General features: G+C 40.6%; 1 protein-coding gene across 3 annotated transcripts in view; it reads left to right on the forward strand.

Annotated features, from left to right (window-relative positions):
- a1cf (apobec1 complementation factor) overlaps positions 1 to 17,650 on the forward strand; it is a 42,705-nt gene that overhangs the window by 12,037 nt on the left and 13,018 nt on the right. For all 3 annotated transcript variants that reach the window (XM_061708573.1, XM_061708574.1, XM_061708575.1), the window contains exons 2-8: positions 3,454 to 3,604; positions 3,694 to 3,828; positions 5,202 to 5,332; positions 8,668 to 8,906; positions 14,495 to 14,659; positions 16,377 to 16,474; positions 16,650 to 16,787. In XM_061708573.1, the coding sequence (XP_061564557.1) occupies positions 3,503 to 3,604; positions 3,694 to 3,828; positions 5,202 to 5,332; positions 8,668 to 8,906; positions 14,495 to 14,659; positions 16,377 to 16,474; positions 16,650 to 16,787 (1,008 nt within the window). In that variant the 5' untranslated portion in view covers positions 3,454 to 3,502. The remainder of the gene's footprint in view (positions 1 to 3,453; positions 3,605 to 3,693; positions 3,829 to 5,201; positions 5,333 to 8,667; positions 8,907 to 14,494; positions 14,660 to 16,376; positions 16,475 to 16,649; positions 16,788 to 17,650) is intronic.

Consider the following 17,650-nt stretch of genomic DNA (forward strand, 5'->3'; position numbering starts at 1 on the left):
TCTCGAAATTTTGACTTTTTTCTCAACATTTCTACTTTTTTTTCAACATTTCGGCTTTTTTCTCGAAAGTTTGACTTTTTTCACGAAATTTTGACTTTTTTCTCAACATTTCGACTTTTTTCTCGAAATTTTGACTTTTTTCACAAAATTTTGACTTTTTTCACAACATTTTGACTTTTTTCTCGAAGTGCATAATGAAAAAAAATCTTCCCCCAGTTCTAACTAATATAGAAACATGCAGCATGTGTTGCCTTCATTCTAAGGCTTATACAAGACTTTTCATTTTTTGCGGCTCCAGACATATTTGTTTTTGTGTTTTTGGTCCAATATGGCTCTAAAACGTTTTGGGTTGCCGACCCCTGGTCTAATGTGTCCAGAGGACGTTGTTGGTTTGTTCAGATCCAGGTTTGTGGACCTCCGTCATGCTTCAATGATATTCTTAGGCAGAAGAGGTTTTTCTCGTGGAGACTCTTCCAGGTTCAGTCTTCTTCTCTCATGGACTTTAACATCTAACAAGGATCAGTGAGGCCTGGGGACCCTGAGATGGAAGAAACTCGTGGGTAGATCAGCTATCTTGGATGTTTGACGCTTGTGAATAATCTTCCACACCGTTCGAATAGTTTGGAAATGGTTTTATACGTCTTTTCTAGATTGATGTGTCTCAACTATTGCTTCTCTGATACCACTGTGTCTTTCCCAGTTGGCATTGTGTTAACATAATGGTGTTTGTGTGATACTTATAGTCAGGGGGCAAACCCTAAGATTTATAACGATGCTCACGCTTCTGGGTAAAGTTTGACAACCTTATTTTTTTGTTAGAAGGAACCCCTAGGGGGAATAATAGGGCTGTTGTCATCTTGGATTGTTTTGCTGGTGACCACTGGAGGCGCTGTAACATTCAAATACTCAATTCATGCATATGGTCACAATAATGGTCCAAATGTACAGTTTATATGCAAAATCTTCAATGTTCAAGATTTTATATTTAGGGAAATGGATAAAACATCAATTGAAAAACATTTTTTTTAATTGTATTGCTATATTTTGTCCAATATTGGTTAAAAAATATGACTTTTTTATAGGCGTTTTTAACACACACATAATAAGCATCTTTTTTTCTTTTTTTAGTGAAACACATTTTCTATGAAATCCTGTGTCAAAAACGTCTATAAAAAAGTGATATTTTGTATCCAATATTGGCTAAAATATTACAATATGATTCATAAAGGCTTTTTTAGTATTGTTTTATCTATTTCCTTAGATATACAATGTTTTAATCTGGACAATTATGCATATAAATTGTACACGTTGACCAAAACTGACCATATGCCTGAATTGAGAACTTGAATATTCTAGCGCCTCTAGTGGTCACCAGCTAAAAAATTCAAGATGACAACACCCCTAAAATTCCTTCTATAGATTTGTTCTAACAAAAAAAATAGGTTGTCAAACTTTACCCAGACATGTGAGCAAAAGTCTTAACGGAGGATCTTTTATAAAGTTGCCCCTTGACTAATAGAGCTAAATCAACCATGTGTCTGTTAGACCCCATCCCGACTCCGCTCAGAAATGTTCTTTCTCTTATTGGCACGACAATACTGGACCAGATCAACTTATCTCGACCTCGACCTCAGATAAGGGATCAGAGTCCATACTGGTTCTACTGAACCTCAGTGCTGCTTTTGACCCTGTAGATCAGCATTTTACTGCAGGTTAGAGAACGTTGTTGGGATCAAAGGAACAGCTCTAGGTGGGTTTAAATCAGATATATCTGACACATTCCAGTTTGTTCATGTACACAAAGTTTCTTCGGGACAGATGAGGGTCTGCTACGGTGTCCCGCAGGGTTCAGTGTTGGGGCCAATCCCGTCATCAATGTTCATTGCTATGCTGATGATACGCAGCTGTATTTGTCTATAGAAATGAAACAGAACCGTTAGCTAAACTAGCCATGTCTTAAGGACATCAAGGACTGGATGTCCACTAACTTTTTACTTTTAAATTCCGATCAAACAGGTTATTATTTTTGTGTCTGCTGTCTCCACCTGTTTACATAGTGGTCTCTGTAGTCCACCAACTAACCAGGTATCAGTCATATGTACATGGAACTATTAGTTCTCCAATCAATGATCATTATTACTAATATTTTATCTCTTTTGTACCTTTGAAAATATATCTGTGTCTCTCCTCTCTCTGTTCTTCATCCTCTCGTTCCTATCTCTCTTTTCCTGCTTTGTCGGGCTGGTCTTCAGCAGGAGCGTCCCCCCTTATGATCCAGGTCCTGGTCCAGCTTGCTTTCCTCATAAAAGGGAGTTTTTACCTGCCATTCTTTATGTAATAATTGATGGGGGGTCATGCCGGTCCACAAGGACTCCATCTGGGCTAAAAGTGCCCTACTTGGGTCCAGAATGGACGAATGTCATGTGTCCCTTATGTTTTAATGATTATGGACCCCGAATGAGAAGCTTGTGTGGGTCGGATATAAGGGTCTAACAGACTAACCTGCCGGTTCCACCTAAATCCAGATAGATCCCACTCACGTCCACATGGACAAACGTAGGTAAAACCATTGCCGACCTGCAGACATTTCACCGATTATATGAGACAAGAAGGAGCCGTGGTTCCAAGTCCTGTCAATGAGGAGCCCATCGATTTCATCATAAAATTTCTCAAAAAATGAAACGTTTTGTATAAGCCTTAGAATGAAGGCAACACATGCTGCATGTTTCTATATTAGTTATAACTGGGGGAAGATTTTTTATTCATTATGCACTTTGAGAAAAAAGTCAAAATGTCGAGAAAAAAGTCGAAATGTCAATAAAAAAGTCGAAATGTCGAGAAAAAAAGTCAAAATTTCAAGTAAAAAAGTCGAAATGTCGAGATTAATGTTGAAGTACAATCTCGAGAAAAAAGTCAAAATTTCGAGAAAAAAGTCGAAATGTCGAGAAAAAAGTCAAAATTTCAAGAAAAAAGTCGAAATGTCGAGAAAAAAAGTCAAAATTTCAATTAAAAACTTGAAATGTCGAGATTAATGTTGAAGTACAATGTCGAGAAAAAAGTCAAAATTTCGAGAAAAAAGTCGAAATGTCGAGAAAAAAGTCAAAATTTCGAGAAAAAAGTCGAAATGTCGAGAAAAAAGTCAAAATTTCGAGAAAAAAGTTGAAATGTTGAGAAAAAAGTCTGAAATGTCGAGAAAAAATGTCAAAATTTCAAGTAAAAAAGTCGAAATGTCGAGATTAATGTTGAAGTACAATCTCGAGAAAAAAGTCAAAATTTCGAGAAAATTTTTTTTATGAGAAATTGAACATTGATGCCGTGATTGTGGATTATATTTCCCAAAAGCTGCATGTATAAACTGAACAAGATTGGCCCTAGCACTGAGTCAAGAAAGGTGCCAGGAAACCCCACTAATCCCCACAGACTTGCTGATTGCTGTCCTCTGCTGTTTTCCAGTGAGCACCCCTAATTTCCCTGATTTACATATCGCTGTTAATCACACCCAATGGAATCCAATCAGAAAGCAGGTGGGGACGGACTGGTGGGGACCCAGAAGGAGGCGGCGCTGCGGGCGCTGGTTCAGCAAACCGGATACCAGCTACGGCAGGTGAGAACCACATCTGGGCAGAAAAGAGGCCAGAAAAGTGACCCTTTCATCCCACGACTCATGATTAAAATGTTTTTTCCGTGTGTCAGGAGAACGGCCAGCGGAGGTATGGCGGCCCGCCGCCCAGCTGGGACGGCCCGCCCCCTGAGAGGGGCAGCGAGATCTTTGTGGGCAAACTACCCAGAGATCTGTTTGAAGACGAACTGGTCCCGCTGTGTGAGAAGGTGAGTGTTTCCCGTCTCTGGTGTTGGTCTAGCCCAGGGGTCGGCAACATACGGCTCTTTAGCGCCGCCCTAGTGGCTCCTGGAGCTTTTCCAAAAATGTTTGACCTTTTTTTTCCTTTTTTTTCTTTTTTTCTTCTTTTTCCTTTTTTTCTCTTTTTTTTCTTCCTTTTTAATCTCGACATTTCAACTTTTTTCTCAAAATCTTGACTTTTTTCTCGAGATTGTACTTCAACATTAATCTCGACATTTCGACTTTTTTGCTTGAAATTTTGACTTTTTTTCTCGACATTTCAACTTTTTTCTCAAAATTTCAACTTTTTTCTTGACATTTCGACTTTTCTCTCGACATTTCGACTTTTTTCTCGAAATTTTGACTTTTTTCTCGACATTTCAACTTTTTTCTCGAAATTTTTACTCTTCTCTTTTCCCTTTTTTTCTCTTCTTTTCTTCTTTTTTTCCCTTTTTTTTCTTCTTTTTTTCCTTTTTTCATCTTTTTTTCCTTTTCTCAACATTTCGGCTTTTCTCTCAAAATTTTGACTTTTTTCACGAAATTTTGACTTTTTCTCAACATTTCGACTTTTTTCTCGAAATGTTTACTTTTTTCTCAACATTTCGACTTTTTTTTCAACATTTCAGCTTTTCTCTCAAAATTTTGACTTTTTTCACAAAATTTTGACTTTTTCTCAACATTTTGACTTTTTTCTCGAAATTTTGACTTTTTTCTCTACATTTCGACTTTTTTCTTAACATTTCGACTTTTTTCTCGAAATTTTTACTTTTTTCTCAACATTTCGACTTTTTTTTCAACATTTCAGCTTTTTTCTCGAAAGTTTGACTTTTTTCACGAAATTTTGACATTTTTCTTGACATTTCGACTTTTTTCTCGACATTTCGACTTTTTTCTCAAAGTGCATAATGAATAAAACATCTTCCCTCAGTTATAACTAATATAGAAACATGCAGCATGTGTTGTCTTCATTCTAAGGCTTATACAAAACTTTTCATTTTTTGCGGCTCCAGACATATTTGTTTTTTGTGTTTTTGGTCCAATATGGCTCTTTCAACATTTTGGGTTGCCGACCCCTGGTCTAGTCAGCATGGTACCTGAGCTCCAGGTGGGCTGTAAACGGGCTCTCACCTGGCCTGCAGGTTCCACGGTGGTCCTACCAACGCTTGCCCTTATGGACCATATAAGACCCACACAAATCCCCCTCTTCCTAGCCCTTTTAGACCACTTGTGTCCCTCACGGGCCTCACATATCGGCCCATTTGTGATAAGGGATTCAAACCCCAACCACCTCGGTACCCAAGTAGCCACATGGACCTGCTGGCCGGGGTGTTGAATCCTGCTCATGTTTTACTTCTCACCCTAGTTTGGAAAGATCTACGAGGTGAGGATGATGATGGACTTCAACGGGAACAACAGAGGCTACGCTTTCGTCACCTTCAGCAACAAAATGGAGGCCAAAGCAGCCATGAAGCAGCTCAACAACTACGAGATCCGGTGAGACTCTTCCACACAGCTATGACTCCCACCATCCAAACTTTTATCACACAGCTGGCTGAAGAGCTGCTGATTTATTTATTTAAAGGTTTAGTTATCAGGGACAATGCACATTAGTAATACATTTAAACAAATGTAAAATATGCCAGAATTAGCCAAAAAGGCTATTTTGCATCTGCTGTCCCTGGACTGGTGTAAAATAGTCAACCTAAAAGAAACATTATTAAGATATAATCAATAAAACATTTCAGAATAAGAAGGCTACATCAGAATAAAGATTAAAAGGTAAGAGACTAAGCTAAAATACACACACACACAGGTTAACATAAGCTCAACAACAGACAATTGCTACAAACGAAAACAGAAACAACAGGAAGCAGCAACAGTAACATCAACATTAATAACACGAGACACAATAACACACTAACAGGTCAAAAACAAACAAGACAAAAGCACTAAACACAAAAGCCATGCACAAAAAGCAACAGTGTAACTAAACAAACTAATAGGCAACATGACAGGTGACATCAGACAAACACCGACAGGCGCCCTGCAACCAGGAAAATGAAGCACTAAAATTTAATGTTGACAGCCTTGGCCACTAATTAACCACTTTTTTAGATAAAATTTAAAAGAAGAATAATTTGATTGGTTTCTAATCTCAGTTGGTATGAAGTTCCACTCACGAGCAGCCCTGATTGAAAATGCAGACTGGCTAAAAGCACTTTTCCTAAACTGGACCACACAATCTCCTCTAGCTGCTCCTTTATAAACTGGTTCAGTACAGGAGGAGCAAGTCCATGAATGATTTTATACAATAGACATAAGTGTGAGTATTTGATGAGATTTTCCAGATGTAACAACTTATATTTCAATAAAATATGGGAGTGATGATAGTCATTGGATTTCTTGTCCAGTACCTTAATATTTTTTTTATATAAAGAAAGTAGTGGTTTAAGTGCAGTGTTACTAGCTTGAGACCAGGTTGTCAAGCAGTACGTTATATGGGAGAAGATGTCCTGGCAACACCCAACAACATCTAATGAGCGATGAGTGGTGTCCTGTGATGCCATGACATGACTTGAGAGGACCCAAGTGCAGAAGAGCAAACTCAAGCCCCCTATTTCAATAAAAAATAGTGATTTTATGCTCCAGCCCGTTTGCTTGACACTGTATCCATCTTCTTCAGCGAAGGTATCGTGAGACGGAGTGGTGAACATCACTGTTGTTCCACATGATATTGGTTTCTTTTTTTATTTTTATTTTTTTAATATCTTTTTATTTCACAATAATTTTCACAATTCACATTTTCACATTCACGATTTCTATTCTACCCACATTCCTACTCTCTCCATAATTGCCCTAGGGGAAAAAAAAAAAAAATCATACATTAAGGGAGAACAAAATTAAATAAATATATAAAAAAAAAATTTATTTATTAAATGATACACTGGATCTTCAGTTAGACCGGAAAAAAAGCAAGATATTAATTATGATCACATACTTCGCTAAGAAATGCATACTTTTACTTTGGAAAGATGATTCCCCTCCAACTTTCAAGTCTTTTTTGGATCAAATTTCAGTCTTTTTAACATTGGAAAAATTAACTTTGGAAAAATACGACCGTGGTCATATTTTTCAAGAATTTTGGTTTCCATTATTTTCAAAACTGGAGAATTTTTCCAAAGGGGACCAATGAGTATCTCTATTTTCGAACTTGTGCCTAATATGTATGTATGTTTGTATGTATGTATGGATAGTTTGATGATATTGGTTTCTGAAGTCTTCCTGTGATAAAACGATCATCTTTTAATCTCGTATACATTCACCAGCATGTTTTCTTTTTTTCTTTCTTTTGTTCTGATCATTTGTATTTTTTTTTTCTTTTGCGAATTAATGTTCTAAATCACAACATTTCTGTTTGGACATGTCGTCAGGATGGAACAGATATGGGAGTTTTACTCAAAAACATACCCATGAATAGTAAAATCAGAGAGGCTGATTATTTTGCAGTGTAAATAATATATAAAAATATGTGTAAACTCACACAGTTGCGACACAAAGACAGTTTATTGAGTACAAACCTGTCAGGCTGGGGGCTACTTCAGGTCGTCCACTCGGGTGCAGTGTTCACACTCGCCATCAGATGGCGGTCTGGGTTGATCTGAACCGAGCGGGACTGCGGTCACCCAGTTATCCTTAGGAGAGGTTGTTATAATGCTGTTCTGTTGTTGTGGTCAATAAAAAAAATAAAAATAAAAACCCTACGAGTTTTAACATGCCGTTGTTTATGTAATAATTTATCAGAGGTCAAGTTCTGGTCTCTGGGGACAACTTGCCCTGTAGTAGACGCGACTATATATATAATATAATTAGGGCTGGGCAACGATTAAAATTTTTAATCGCGATTAATCGCATGATTTCCCTGATTAATCACGATTAATCCCATTGTATATGCAAAATAAAATAATGAATTCAAAAGTTGTGTAAAGTGCTTTTTTATTTATAAAAGTTTGAACGGAAGTGCCATAACATTTGTTGTGCAAACATTTAACATCAGCAAATTTAGTGTAAAAAATGTAAAATAAAATAATAGCTTATTGCTACTGCCAGGGCATTAATGTCATACTGTTTTTGAAATGAAAAATGAAAAAGAAAATCCTGATCCACAATCATGAAATTAAAACAGGCAATTTCTGAGGTAACAGCAGAAACTTTTACCGTCTATATTCATTATTCCTAAATTTCCTTTACAGGGGACTAGAACGTAAAGTGCATGTTTACAGGACTGTCTCAGAAGATTTGAATATTGTGATAAAGTTCTTTATTTTCTGTAATGCAATTAGTGTTAGACTCGAAGTACTCCGGTGATATGAAAGTTCAACTTGGCAGTGGTTACAAATAACCTTGTTTCGGTCGAATCCGCCGCCTGGGAGAACTTTAAAATTAAAATTTCCCTGTAACAATGCCGTATTTTTACCGCTCTCCATGTTTGTTTTAGCTTCTCCCCCAACTCTCTTCCGGTTGCGGAGCAGCCGGCAAAATACTTTTCAAAATAAAAGCACGTGAGCAACATGCATTAATGAGCGATAAAATAAATATCGCTTTTAATAAATAAATTAGTTAACGCGATGATAACGCGTTAACTTGCCCAGCCCTAAATATAATATAATTGAACTGAACCTTCCATCCATCTAAAGGGAGTCTCAAGCACCACCAGTCATCTGCATCCTCGGTAACCGTAGTAACCACCTGATAAAACCCGAGCCTTCCAATGATCGGATCGTTCCTTTACTCTTATTTGATGATGTCGTGACTTTGTTGGTTGTTTCCAGGAACGGCCGCCTCCTCGGTGTCTGTGCGAGTGTGGACAACTGTCGCCTGTTCGTGGGCGGGATCCCCAAGACCAAGAAGCAAGAGGAGATCCTGGTGGAGATGAGGAAGGTCACGGACGGGGTCATGGACGTCATCGTTTACCCCAGTGCTGCCGACAAATCCAAGAACAGAGGCTTCGCTTTCGTGGAGTACGAGAGCCACCGGGCAGCTGCCATGGCCCGGCGTAAACTGCTGCCAGGTGAGACCCGGCGCTGCGTCGCCATCACCTGGTTGTTTGATCTGATAAACACGTACAGCTGTTGGAGTTTCACCAAGAGGTTGTTTAAGGTAGAGAAATGTTCTCACAAAAGCAAACACAGCATCATAAAACCTGTAGAGTCTGCTCTCGACCCACTCTGAGGAAGAAATATCACCTGCCAATCACAGACCGCCTTACTCAGTACTGGAGTTGAGGGGGGATGAGGGGGGTGGCATCCCCCCCTGAAATAAAAACGGTCCAAATCATCCCCCTGTAAAACTGCCATCCCCCCTTTCCATCCCTTATGTCATTTCATCAATGAATGTGGTTTTACTGCTATTTCAACATTTAGAGTCATCACCAGAAAAATAACACCAGAAAAATAACTTATTTGACAATTTTCACGTGTTTCAAGTAAATTTTCACTTGAAATAAGTAGGAAAATCTGCCAGTGGGACAAGATTTATCTTCTCATTACAAGCAAAAAAAATCTTGTTCCACATGCAGATTTTTCTAATTATTTTAAGTGAAAATCTACTTGAAACAGGTGAAAATTGTTGTTTTTTCCAGTGATGAGTCTTGTTTTAAGTGTAATGGGATTTTTTTTACTAAAATGAGACATTTTAACTAGAAATAAGACAAATATTCTTGTTAAGATTGTGAGTTTTTGCAGTGATCCATTTTACTTATCCTGTGAAGGACAGAGTCATATTGATAAGTTCAGTGTTTTTTATTGTTGTGTTTTGATGTATTTGATGTAAGCCCAGTGGATATTTAAAGCTTACAGAAGGCTGCATTTAACTGCTGCTATGTCATTCCTGCAGTATTTCTGCAGCTGTTTTGGTCACTGCTATTATTTGTAATATATTATATTATTTGTAATCAGCACAAATTATCTGTCCCCATATGATAAAATCCACCATCCCCCCTGATTTCTTTTACAACTCGAGTACTGGCCTTACTAGGTCACTGTCCAATAGAAGACCTTGTTGGACCTGATAAGATAAGATTTAACTGATATATGAGCGGAGCAGAGCGATGAAACCAGCAGAGACGTTCAAACCTTCCTGCAGGCGTCAACCTGAAGCTGAAACCACAACAAAGACCTGCAGAGTCAAGTGGATCTTGGTTCTAGAGCCCCACTCTGGGCTTTAGACCAGTGTCTCACTCCCCTTTATTTATCCACGGTCTCACTCAGTTGCTCCCTTTTGTGGGAGAAAAATCATATTTTTGATTTTTAAAATTAGGATTTAGAACCTGTCACTGAATCCGCTCCGCTGAAGGTCCAGGACGGCGTCCCCCTGTCCCTGGATGCTAATAAACCGGTGCTGCTAGTGATGCTGGACCTCACTGCAGCATTGGACCACTCATACCCCTTTTACACCAAACTGGTTCTGGTTCTGGTTCTGGGCCAGTGCTGAGTTTGGAACCGGGCTGGTCACTACCTTATTTGAGTCCCTACCCTATTTGAGTCACACATGCGCAGTCGCGTCCAACGTTGTCGGCCATCTTGGAAAGCAAAATACGGCAACACCACTTGGACAAACTATATACATAAAAATAAATGGAAAAAAAGGTAAACCCTCCATAGTATGTTATAAAAACGAAATAAAAAATTATATAACATCTATAAAGGTACTATCAAAAGAAAATCAGTCTAAGTTACAATCTGCTACGCTTAAACACTTTTGTTGAAATGTCAACCCCTGTGATTATTTTATTTTGTGATTATTTTTCTTTATTTTTTATTTAATCTTAGAAGATTATCTTGGAAAAAATGTATAGGTATACTTATTCGCTTGTGTGTTGTGAACTTGGTATGTTTCAGTTGCAAACAAATGTTTCCTCAAAGGAATTTTGTACTTTTGATATGTTAATTCAGATCAGAATTCAGATCAGAAAATACTTTAAATAAAGTTTATTATAAAAAAAACTACTCACAATAAGTTAGGGATATTATATATATATATATATATATATATATATATATATATATATATATATATATATATATATATATATATACTACTCACAATAATTTAGAGATATTGTGAGAGACTATTTTTATTGTCTACATTTTTGGGGTAATATTAAACTAATGAAAATGGTGTTTCTTCTCATTCATCATTAGTAATATCAAAGGCAACTTTTACTTATTTCATTAAAATTCAGACCAAATAGGAAAAGCAATCATGTACTGTAAATAATAATATCCCTAACTTATTGTGAGTAGTTTTTTTTATAATAAACTTTATTTAACATATCAAAAGTACAAAATTCCTTTGAGGAAACATTTGTTTGCAACTGAAACATAACAAGTTCACAACACACAAGCGAATAAGTGTACCTATACATTTTTTCCAAGATAATCTTCTAAGATTAAATAAAAAAATAAAAAATAAAATAAAATAATCACAAAATAAAATAATCACAGGGGTTGACGTTTCAACAAAAGTGTTTAAGCGTAGCAAGATTGTAACTTAGACTGATTTTCTTTTAATAGTACCTTTTATAGATGTTATATAATTTTTTATTTCGTTTTTAAAACATACTATGGAGGGTTTACCTTTTTTTCCATTTATTTTTATGTATATAGTTTGTCCAAGTGGTGTTGCCGTATTTTGCTTTCCAAGATGGCCGACGATGTTGGACGCGACTGCGCATGTGTGACTCAAATAGGGTAGGGACTCAAATAAGGTAGTGACAGGGCTTTCTGTTTCCACTGACAAAGATCTGGCTCCGGGACAGAAAACCCGGTTTCAAGGTAGCACCAACTCTTGGATGGTCTATAGCAGTGGTACCCAACTTTTTTTCCTTGTTTCCCCCCTACTTGTGTCTAAGACCAGCCAGGCCCCCCGACCCGTACGTACTAGCACCAAAATAGTCTTTAATTGAAAAAATAAACATGAATTATGTTTTTTTGATACATTTCTCTTTGGTTTACTCTCTATACATATGACTTTGTTTTTCTCCAATGTCACCAATCTATAAAATACGCACAAAAGGACATAAAAGGACATACAAATATTTCTGAAAAATGTCTCTTTTGATATGAGACCAACATTTTTTAACATTTTTCCTTTAACAACCTGTCGGAGTAGATTAAATGTTGAGTAATGATATAATAATAAGGAATGAAATCATTTCCTGTGTTTGTCACCAGTGTATAAAAAACACAAAAAATATTCAAGACATTCATAAATTATTCCTAACAATGTCTTATGAATGACTCATTCGCAAATATAATTTTTACAACTGCATCATTTCAAAGCAGACAAAGTTTCGCGCCCCCTCCAGAGATCTCTGGCGCCCCCCCAGGGGGGGCCCGGACCCCAGGTTGGGAGACACTGGTCTCGAGGAAAGAACCGCTTACGTAAGCGGAGGGGGCAGAGTTATTAAGACCAACGGCAACAGCAAGACTGGGAGACGGAGACATTTTCAAATAAGAATTAATCTGGATGCAGCAAAGCATCATGGGAGGAGGAGGAGACAACCTGTCTTTTAGAGATGTGTCCACGGAGGTGCAACGTGGACCAAGTCCTGTTAGAGCAGATACCTGGTTGTTGCTGCAACTTTCATGCAAACGAAGCGACGTAACTGACGTTTGCAGAAACGTAATGACGTGGCTCCCCTTAGCACCCCGAGCTGTGGAAAAACAAACCGGTTCTCAGCTGGTTCCAAGTTGAACGAGTTGTGAACCAGAACCAGAACCAGCCCTGGAACCGGTTTCTTCCTTCCTTCCTTCCTTCCTTCCTTCCTTCCTTCCTTCCTTCCTTCCTTCCTTCCTTCCTTCCTTCCTTCCTTCCTTCCTTCCTTCCTTCCTTCCTTCCTTCCTTCCTTCCTTCCTTCTTTTCTCCATTCCTTCCTTCTTTCCTCCCTTCCTTCCTTCTTTTCTCCCTTCCTTCTTTTCTCCCTTCCTTCTTTTCTCCCTTCCTTCCTTCCTTCCTTCCTTCCTTCCTTCCTTCCTTCCTTCCTTCCTTCCTTCCTTCCTTCCTTCTTTTCTCCATTCCTTCCTTCTTTCCTTCTTTTCTCCATTCCTTCCTTCCTTCCTTCCTTCCTTCCTTCCTTCCTTCCTTCCTTCCTTCCTTCCTTCCTTCCTTCCTTCGTCCCTTTCTTCCTTCTTTCCTCCCTCCCTTCCTCCCTTCCTTCCTTCCTTCCTTCCTTCCTTCCTTCCTTCCTTCCTTCCTTCATCCCTTCTTCCTTCCTTCCTTCCTTCCTTCCTTCCTTCCTTCCTTCCTTCCTTCCTTCCTTCCTTCCTTCCTTCGTCCCTTTCTTCCTTCTTTCCTCCCTTCCTTCCTTCCTTCCTTCCTTCCTTCCTTCCTTCCTTCCTTCCTTCCTTCCTTCATCCCTTCTTCCTTCCTTCCTTCCTTCCTTCCTTCCTTCCTTCCTTCCTTCCTTCCTTCCTTCCTTCCTTTCTCCCTTCCTTCATTCTTTTCTCCATTCCTTCCTTCTTTTCTCCATTCCTTCCTTCCTTCCTTCCTTCCTTCCTTCCTTCCTTCTTTTCTCCATTCCTTCCTTCCTTCCTTCCTTCCTTCCTTCCTTCCTTCCTTCCTTCCTTCCTTCCTTCCTTCCTTCCTTCCTTCCTTCCTTCCTTCTTTTCTCACTTCCTTCTTTCCTTCCTTCCTTCTTTTCACCATTCCTTCCTTCCTTCCTTCCTTCCTTCCTTCCTTCCTTCCTTCCTTCCTTCCTTCCTTATTTTCTCCATTCCTTCCTTCCTTCCTTCCTTCCTTCCTTCCTTCCTTCCTCCCTCCCTCCCGCCCTCCCGCCCTCCCTCCCTCCCTCCCTTCCTTCCTTCCTTCCTTCCTTCCTTCCTTCCTTCCTTCATTCTTTTCTCCATTCCTTCCTTCTTTTCTCACTTCCTTCTTTCCTTCCTTCCTTTTCTCCATTCCTTCCTTCCTTCCTTCCTTCCTTCCTTCCTTCCTTCCTTCCTTCCTTCCTTCCTTCCTTCTTTTTTCCATTCCTTCCTTCCTTCCTTCCTTCCTTCCTTCCTTCCTTCCTTCCTTCCTTCCTTCCTTCCTTCCTTCCTTCCTTCCTTCCTTCCTTCCTTCCTTCCTTCTTTCCTTCCTTCCTTCCTTCCTTCTTTTTTCCCTTACTTCCTTCATTCCTTCCCTCTTTTCTCCCTTCCTTCTTTCCTCCCTTCCTTCCTTCTTTTCTCCATTCCTTCCTTCTTTTCTCCCTTCCTTCCTTTTTTCCTCCCTTCTTCCCTTCCTTTCGGTTTGTTGGAAAAGGTGTATGAGTCCTCCTGGAACGTCTGGACCAGCAGGTCGGCCTGGTTCAGATCCGTTTGAACAAACAGGAGTTTCTCCTCCTCCTCAGCACCTTTGACTTCTGGTGTGCCACAGGGATCTATTTTGGGCCCTGTCCTATTTTTATTGTACATGCTGCCATTAGGGTCAATAATCTCCATCGGACATGATCAGTGAGGCCCGGAGACTCTGAGATGGTGATTCGGGGATTGTTCAGATTTTTCTGAGATTGCAGGATTTGATGGGAAGATGTTGAGGTGAATCCCTCAACATTGACAACATATTCCACATATTCCAGTGTTCAGAACCAGAACCTCTGTTCATACCTGCCATCTCTCTCAGGTCGTATCCAGCTGTGGGGTCATGCCATCGCCGTGGACTGGGCGGAGCCGGAGGTGGAGGTTGATGAGGATACCATGGCAACCGTGAAGATCCTGTATGTGAGGAACCTGATGCTCCAGACCACAGAAGAAACTATCGAGAAGGAGTTCAACAGCCTCAAACCTGGTACCACAGCACCACCCGACACATTGCAGTGTAGATTAGAATGGAGGCTCTGATGTCGGACTGTCCTTTAACCCTGGTACCGTCTTTGGGTCAAAATTACCTAATTCTCCTGTTCCTTCTTTCCTCCTGCTCTCTCCTTCCTTCTCCCTTCCTCTTTTCTCCCTTCTCCCTTCCTGCTTTACTCCTTTCCTTCTTTCTTTTCTTCCTTCCTTCCTTCCTTCCTTCCTTCCTTCCTTCCTTCCTTCCTTCTTCCCTTTCTTCCTTCTTTCCTCCCTTCCTTCCTCCTGCTCTCTCCTTCCTTCTCCCTTCCTCTTTTCTCCCTTCCTTCCTTCCTTCCTTCCTTACTACCTTCCTTCTTTACTCCTTTCCTTCTTTCTTTTCTCCCTTCCTTCCTCCCTTCCTTCCTTCCTTCCTTCCTTCCTTCCTTCCTTCCTTCCTTCCTTCCTTCCTTCCTTCCTTCCTTCCTTCCTTCCTTCCTTCCTTCCTTCCTTCTTTCCTCCTGCTCTCTCCTTCCTTGTCCCTTCCTCTTTTCTCCCTTCCTTCTTTACTCCTTTCCTTCTTTCTTTTCTCCCTTCCTTCTTTACTCCTTTCCTTCTTTCTTTTCTCCCTTCCTTCCTTCCTTCCTTCCTTTTTCCCTTTTTTCCTTCTTTCCTCCCTTCCTTCCTTGCTTCCTTCTTTTCCCTTCCTTCCTTCCTTCCTTCCTTCCTTCCTTCCTTCCTTCCTTCCTTCCTTCCTTCCTTCCTTCCTTCCTTCCTTTCTTTCCTTCCTTCCTTCCTTCCTTCCTTCCTTCCTTCCTTCCTTCCTTCCTTCCTTCCTTCCTTCCTTCCTTACTTCCTTCCTTCCTTCCTCCTTTATCTCCTTCCTTCCTTCTTTTCTCCATTCGGTCCTTCCTTCCTTCCTTTTTTCCCCTTCCTTCCTTCCTTCCTTCCTTCCTTCCTTCCTTCCTTCCTTCCTTCCTTCCTTCCTTCCTTCCTTCCTTCCTTCCTTCCTTCCTTCCTTCCTTTCTTCCTTCTTTTTTCCCTTTCTTCCTTCTTTCCTCCCTTCTTTCCTCCCTTCCTCCCTTCTTCCTTCCTTCCTTCCTTCCTTCCTTCCTTCCTTCCTTCCTTCCTTCCTTCCTTCTTTTCTCCCTTCCTTCTTTCCTTCCTCCCTTCTTTCCTTCCTTCCTTCTTTTTTCCATTCCTTCCTTCCTTCCTTCTTTTTTCCATTCCTTCCTTCCTTCTTTTTTCCATTCCTTCCTTCCTTCCTTCCTTCCTTCCTTCCTTCCTTCCTTCCTTCCTTCCTTCCTTCCTTCTTTCTTTTCTCCATTCCTTCCTTCTTTTCTCCCTTCCTTCTTTCCTTCCTCCCTTCTTTTTTCCATTCCTTCCTTCCTTCCTTCTTTTTTCCATTCCTTCCTTCCTTCCTTCCTTCCTTCCTTCCTTCCTTCCTTCCTTCCTTCCTTCCTTCTTTCCTTCCTCCCTTCTTTTTTCCATTCCTTCCTTCCTTCCTTCCTTCCTTCTTTTTTCCATTCCTTCCTTCCTTCCTTCCTTCCTTTCTCCCTTCCTTCTTTCCTTCCTCCCTTCTTTCCTTCATTCCTTCTTTTTTCCATTCCTTCGTTCGTTCCTTCGTTCCTTCGTTCCTTCCTTCCTTCCTTCCTTCCTTCCTTCCTTCCTTCCTTCCTTCCTTCCTTCCTTCCTTCCTTCCTTCCTTCCTTCCTTCCTTCCTTCCTTCCTTCTTGCAGGTGCCGTAGAGCGAGTGAAAAAGATCAGAGACTACGCCTTTGTCCATTTCAGTCAGAGGGAGGACGCCATCGACGCCATGAACGCTCTCAATGGGAAGGTGAGCGACTACGGTCCAAACCAAACGGTTCACTCATTCATTCCTCATCCTTTCTCCCATCCAGGGTTAACTCACCCAGAAAACAAGAACCCCAGGATGGTTATTTTATTGTTAAATAGAGAACCCAGAACTCTCCTCTTCAGGAGGTTGAGGAGTTTCCTCTTGTTCCCTCCAGTTGGTGGACGGCTCTCCCATCGAGGTGACTCTGGCCAAGCCGGTGGACAAGGACAGTTACGTTCGGTACACCAGGGGGACCGGAGGACGAGGAAGTTCTCTGCTGCAGACCGACTACACCACCTACACGCTGGGACAGGTAGGACCACGAACGCACCACGGGCACTCAACCTGGACATCCCGTAGGTCATTCAGTCTCCGTGCCAACGGAGTCAGAGTTTGGTCAACGCTGCTGGTTAGGCAGGTCGGTACCAGGTGGAAGTTGTTGGACAGAAGGGTCCGTAGGGGTTGGGATAGGAGGGAGGAGCTAACGATGATACTAGACATGGAAGATGAACAGAGATTTGAGTTTGCAGAAGGTCATTATGGGTATTTGTTTAGTGTAGGGAGTGGAAGTACTAACGTCCAGCAAGGGGGGACAGAAATTGTGAGTTATTGTCTATTTTGACCAACTACCTGCCGAAGCGGCCAGACTGGTAACAAGAGAATATGTCATATATTCACCAGAAGAAACCAAAGAGGAAAGTTACTCTCTAGACACCTCCAGGGGACACATTGGAGTCTGGAAAACCTCTGTGTCCTCCTGGATGGATGGATGGATGGATGATGGATGGATGGATGGATGAATGGATGGATGGATGATGGATGAATGGATGGATGGATGGATGGATGGATGGATGGATGGATGAATGGATGGATGGATGGATGGATGGATGGATGGATAGATGGATGGATTGATGGATGGATGAATGGATGGATGGATGATGGATGGATGGATGGATGCATGGATGGATGGATGGATGGTTGGATGGATGGATGGACGAATGGATGGATGGATGGATGGATGATGGATGGATGGATGGACGGATGGATGGTTGATGGATGGATGGATGATGGATGGATGGATGGTTGATGGATGGATGATGGATGGATGGATGGATGGATGATGGATGGATGGATGGACGAATGATGGATGGATGGATGGACGGATGGATGGATGGA

This window comes from Cololabis saira, chromosome 19, assembly GCF_033807715.1.
Source record: "Cololabis saira isolate AMF1-May2022 chromosome 19, fColSai1.1, whole genome shotgun sequence".
Taxonomy (NCBI): Eukaryota; Metazoa; Chordata; class Actinopteri; order Beloniformes; family Belonidae; genus Cololabis; species Cololabis saira.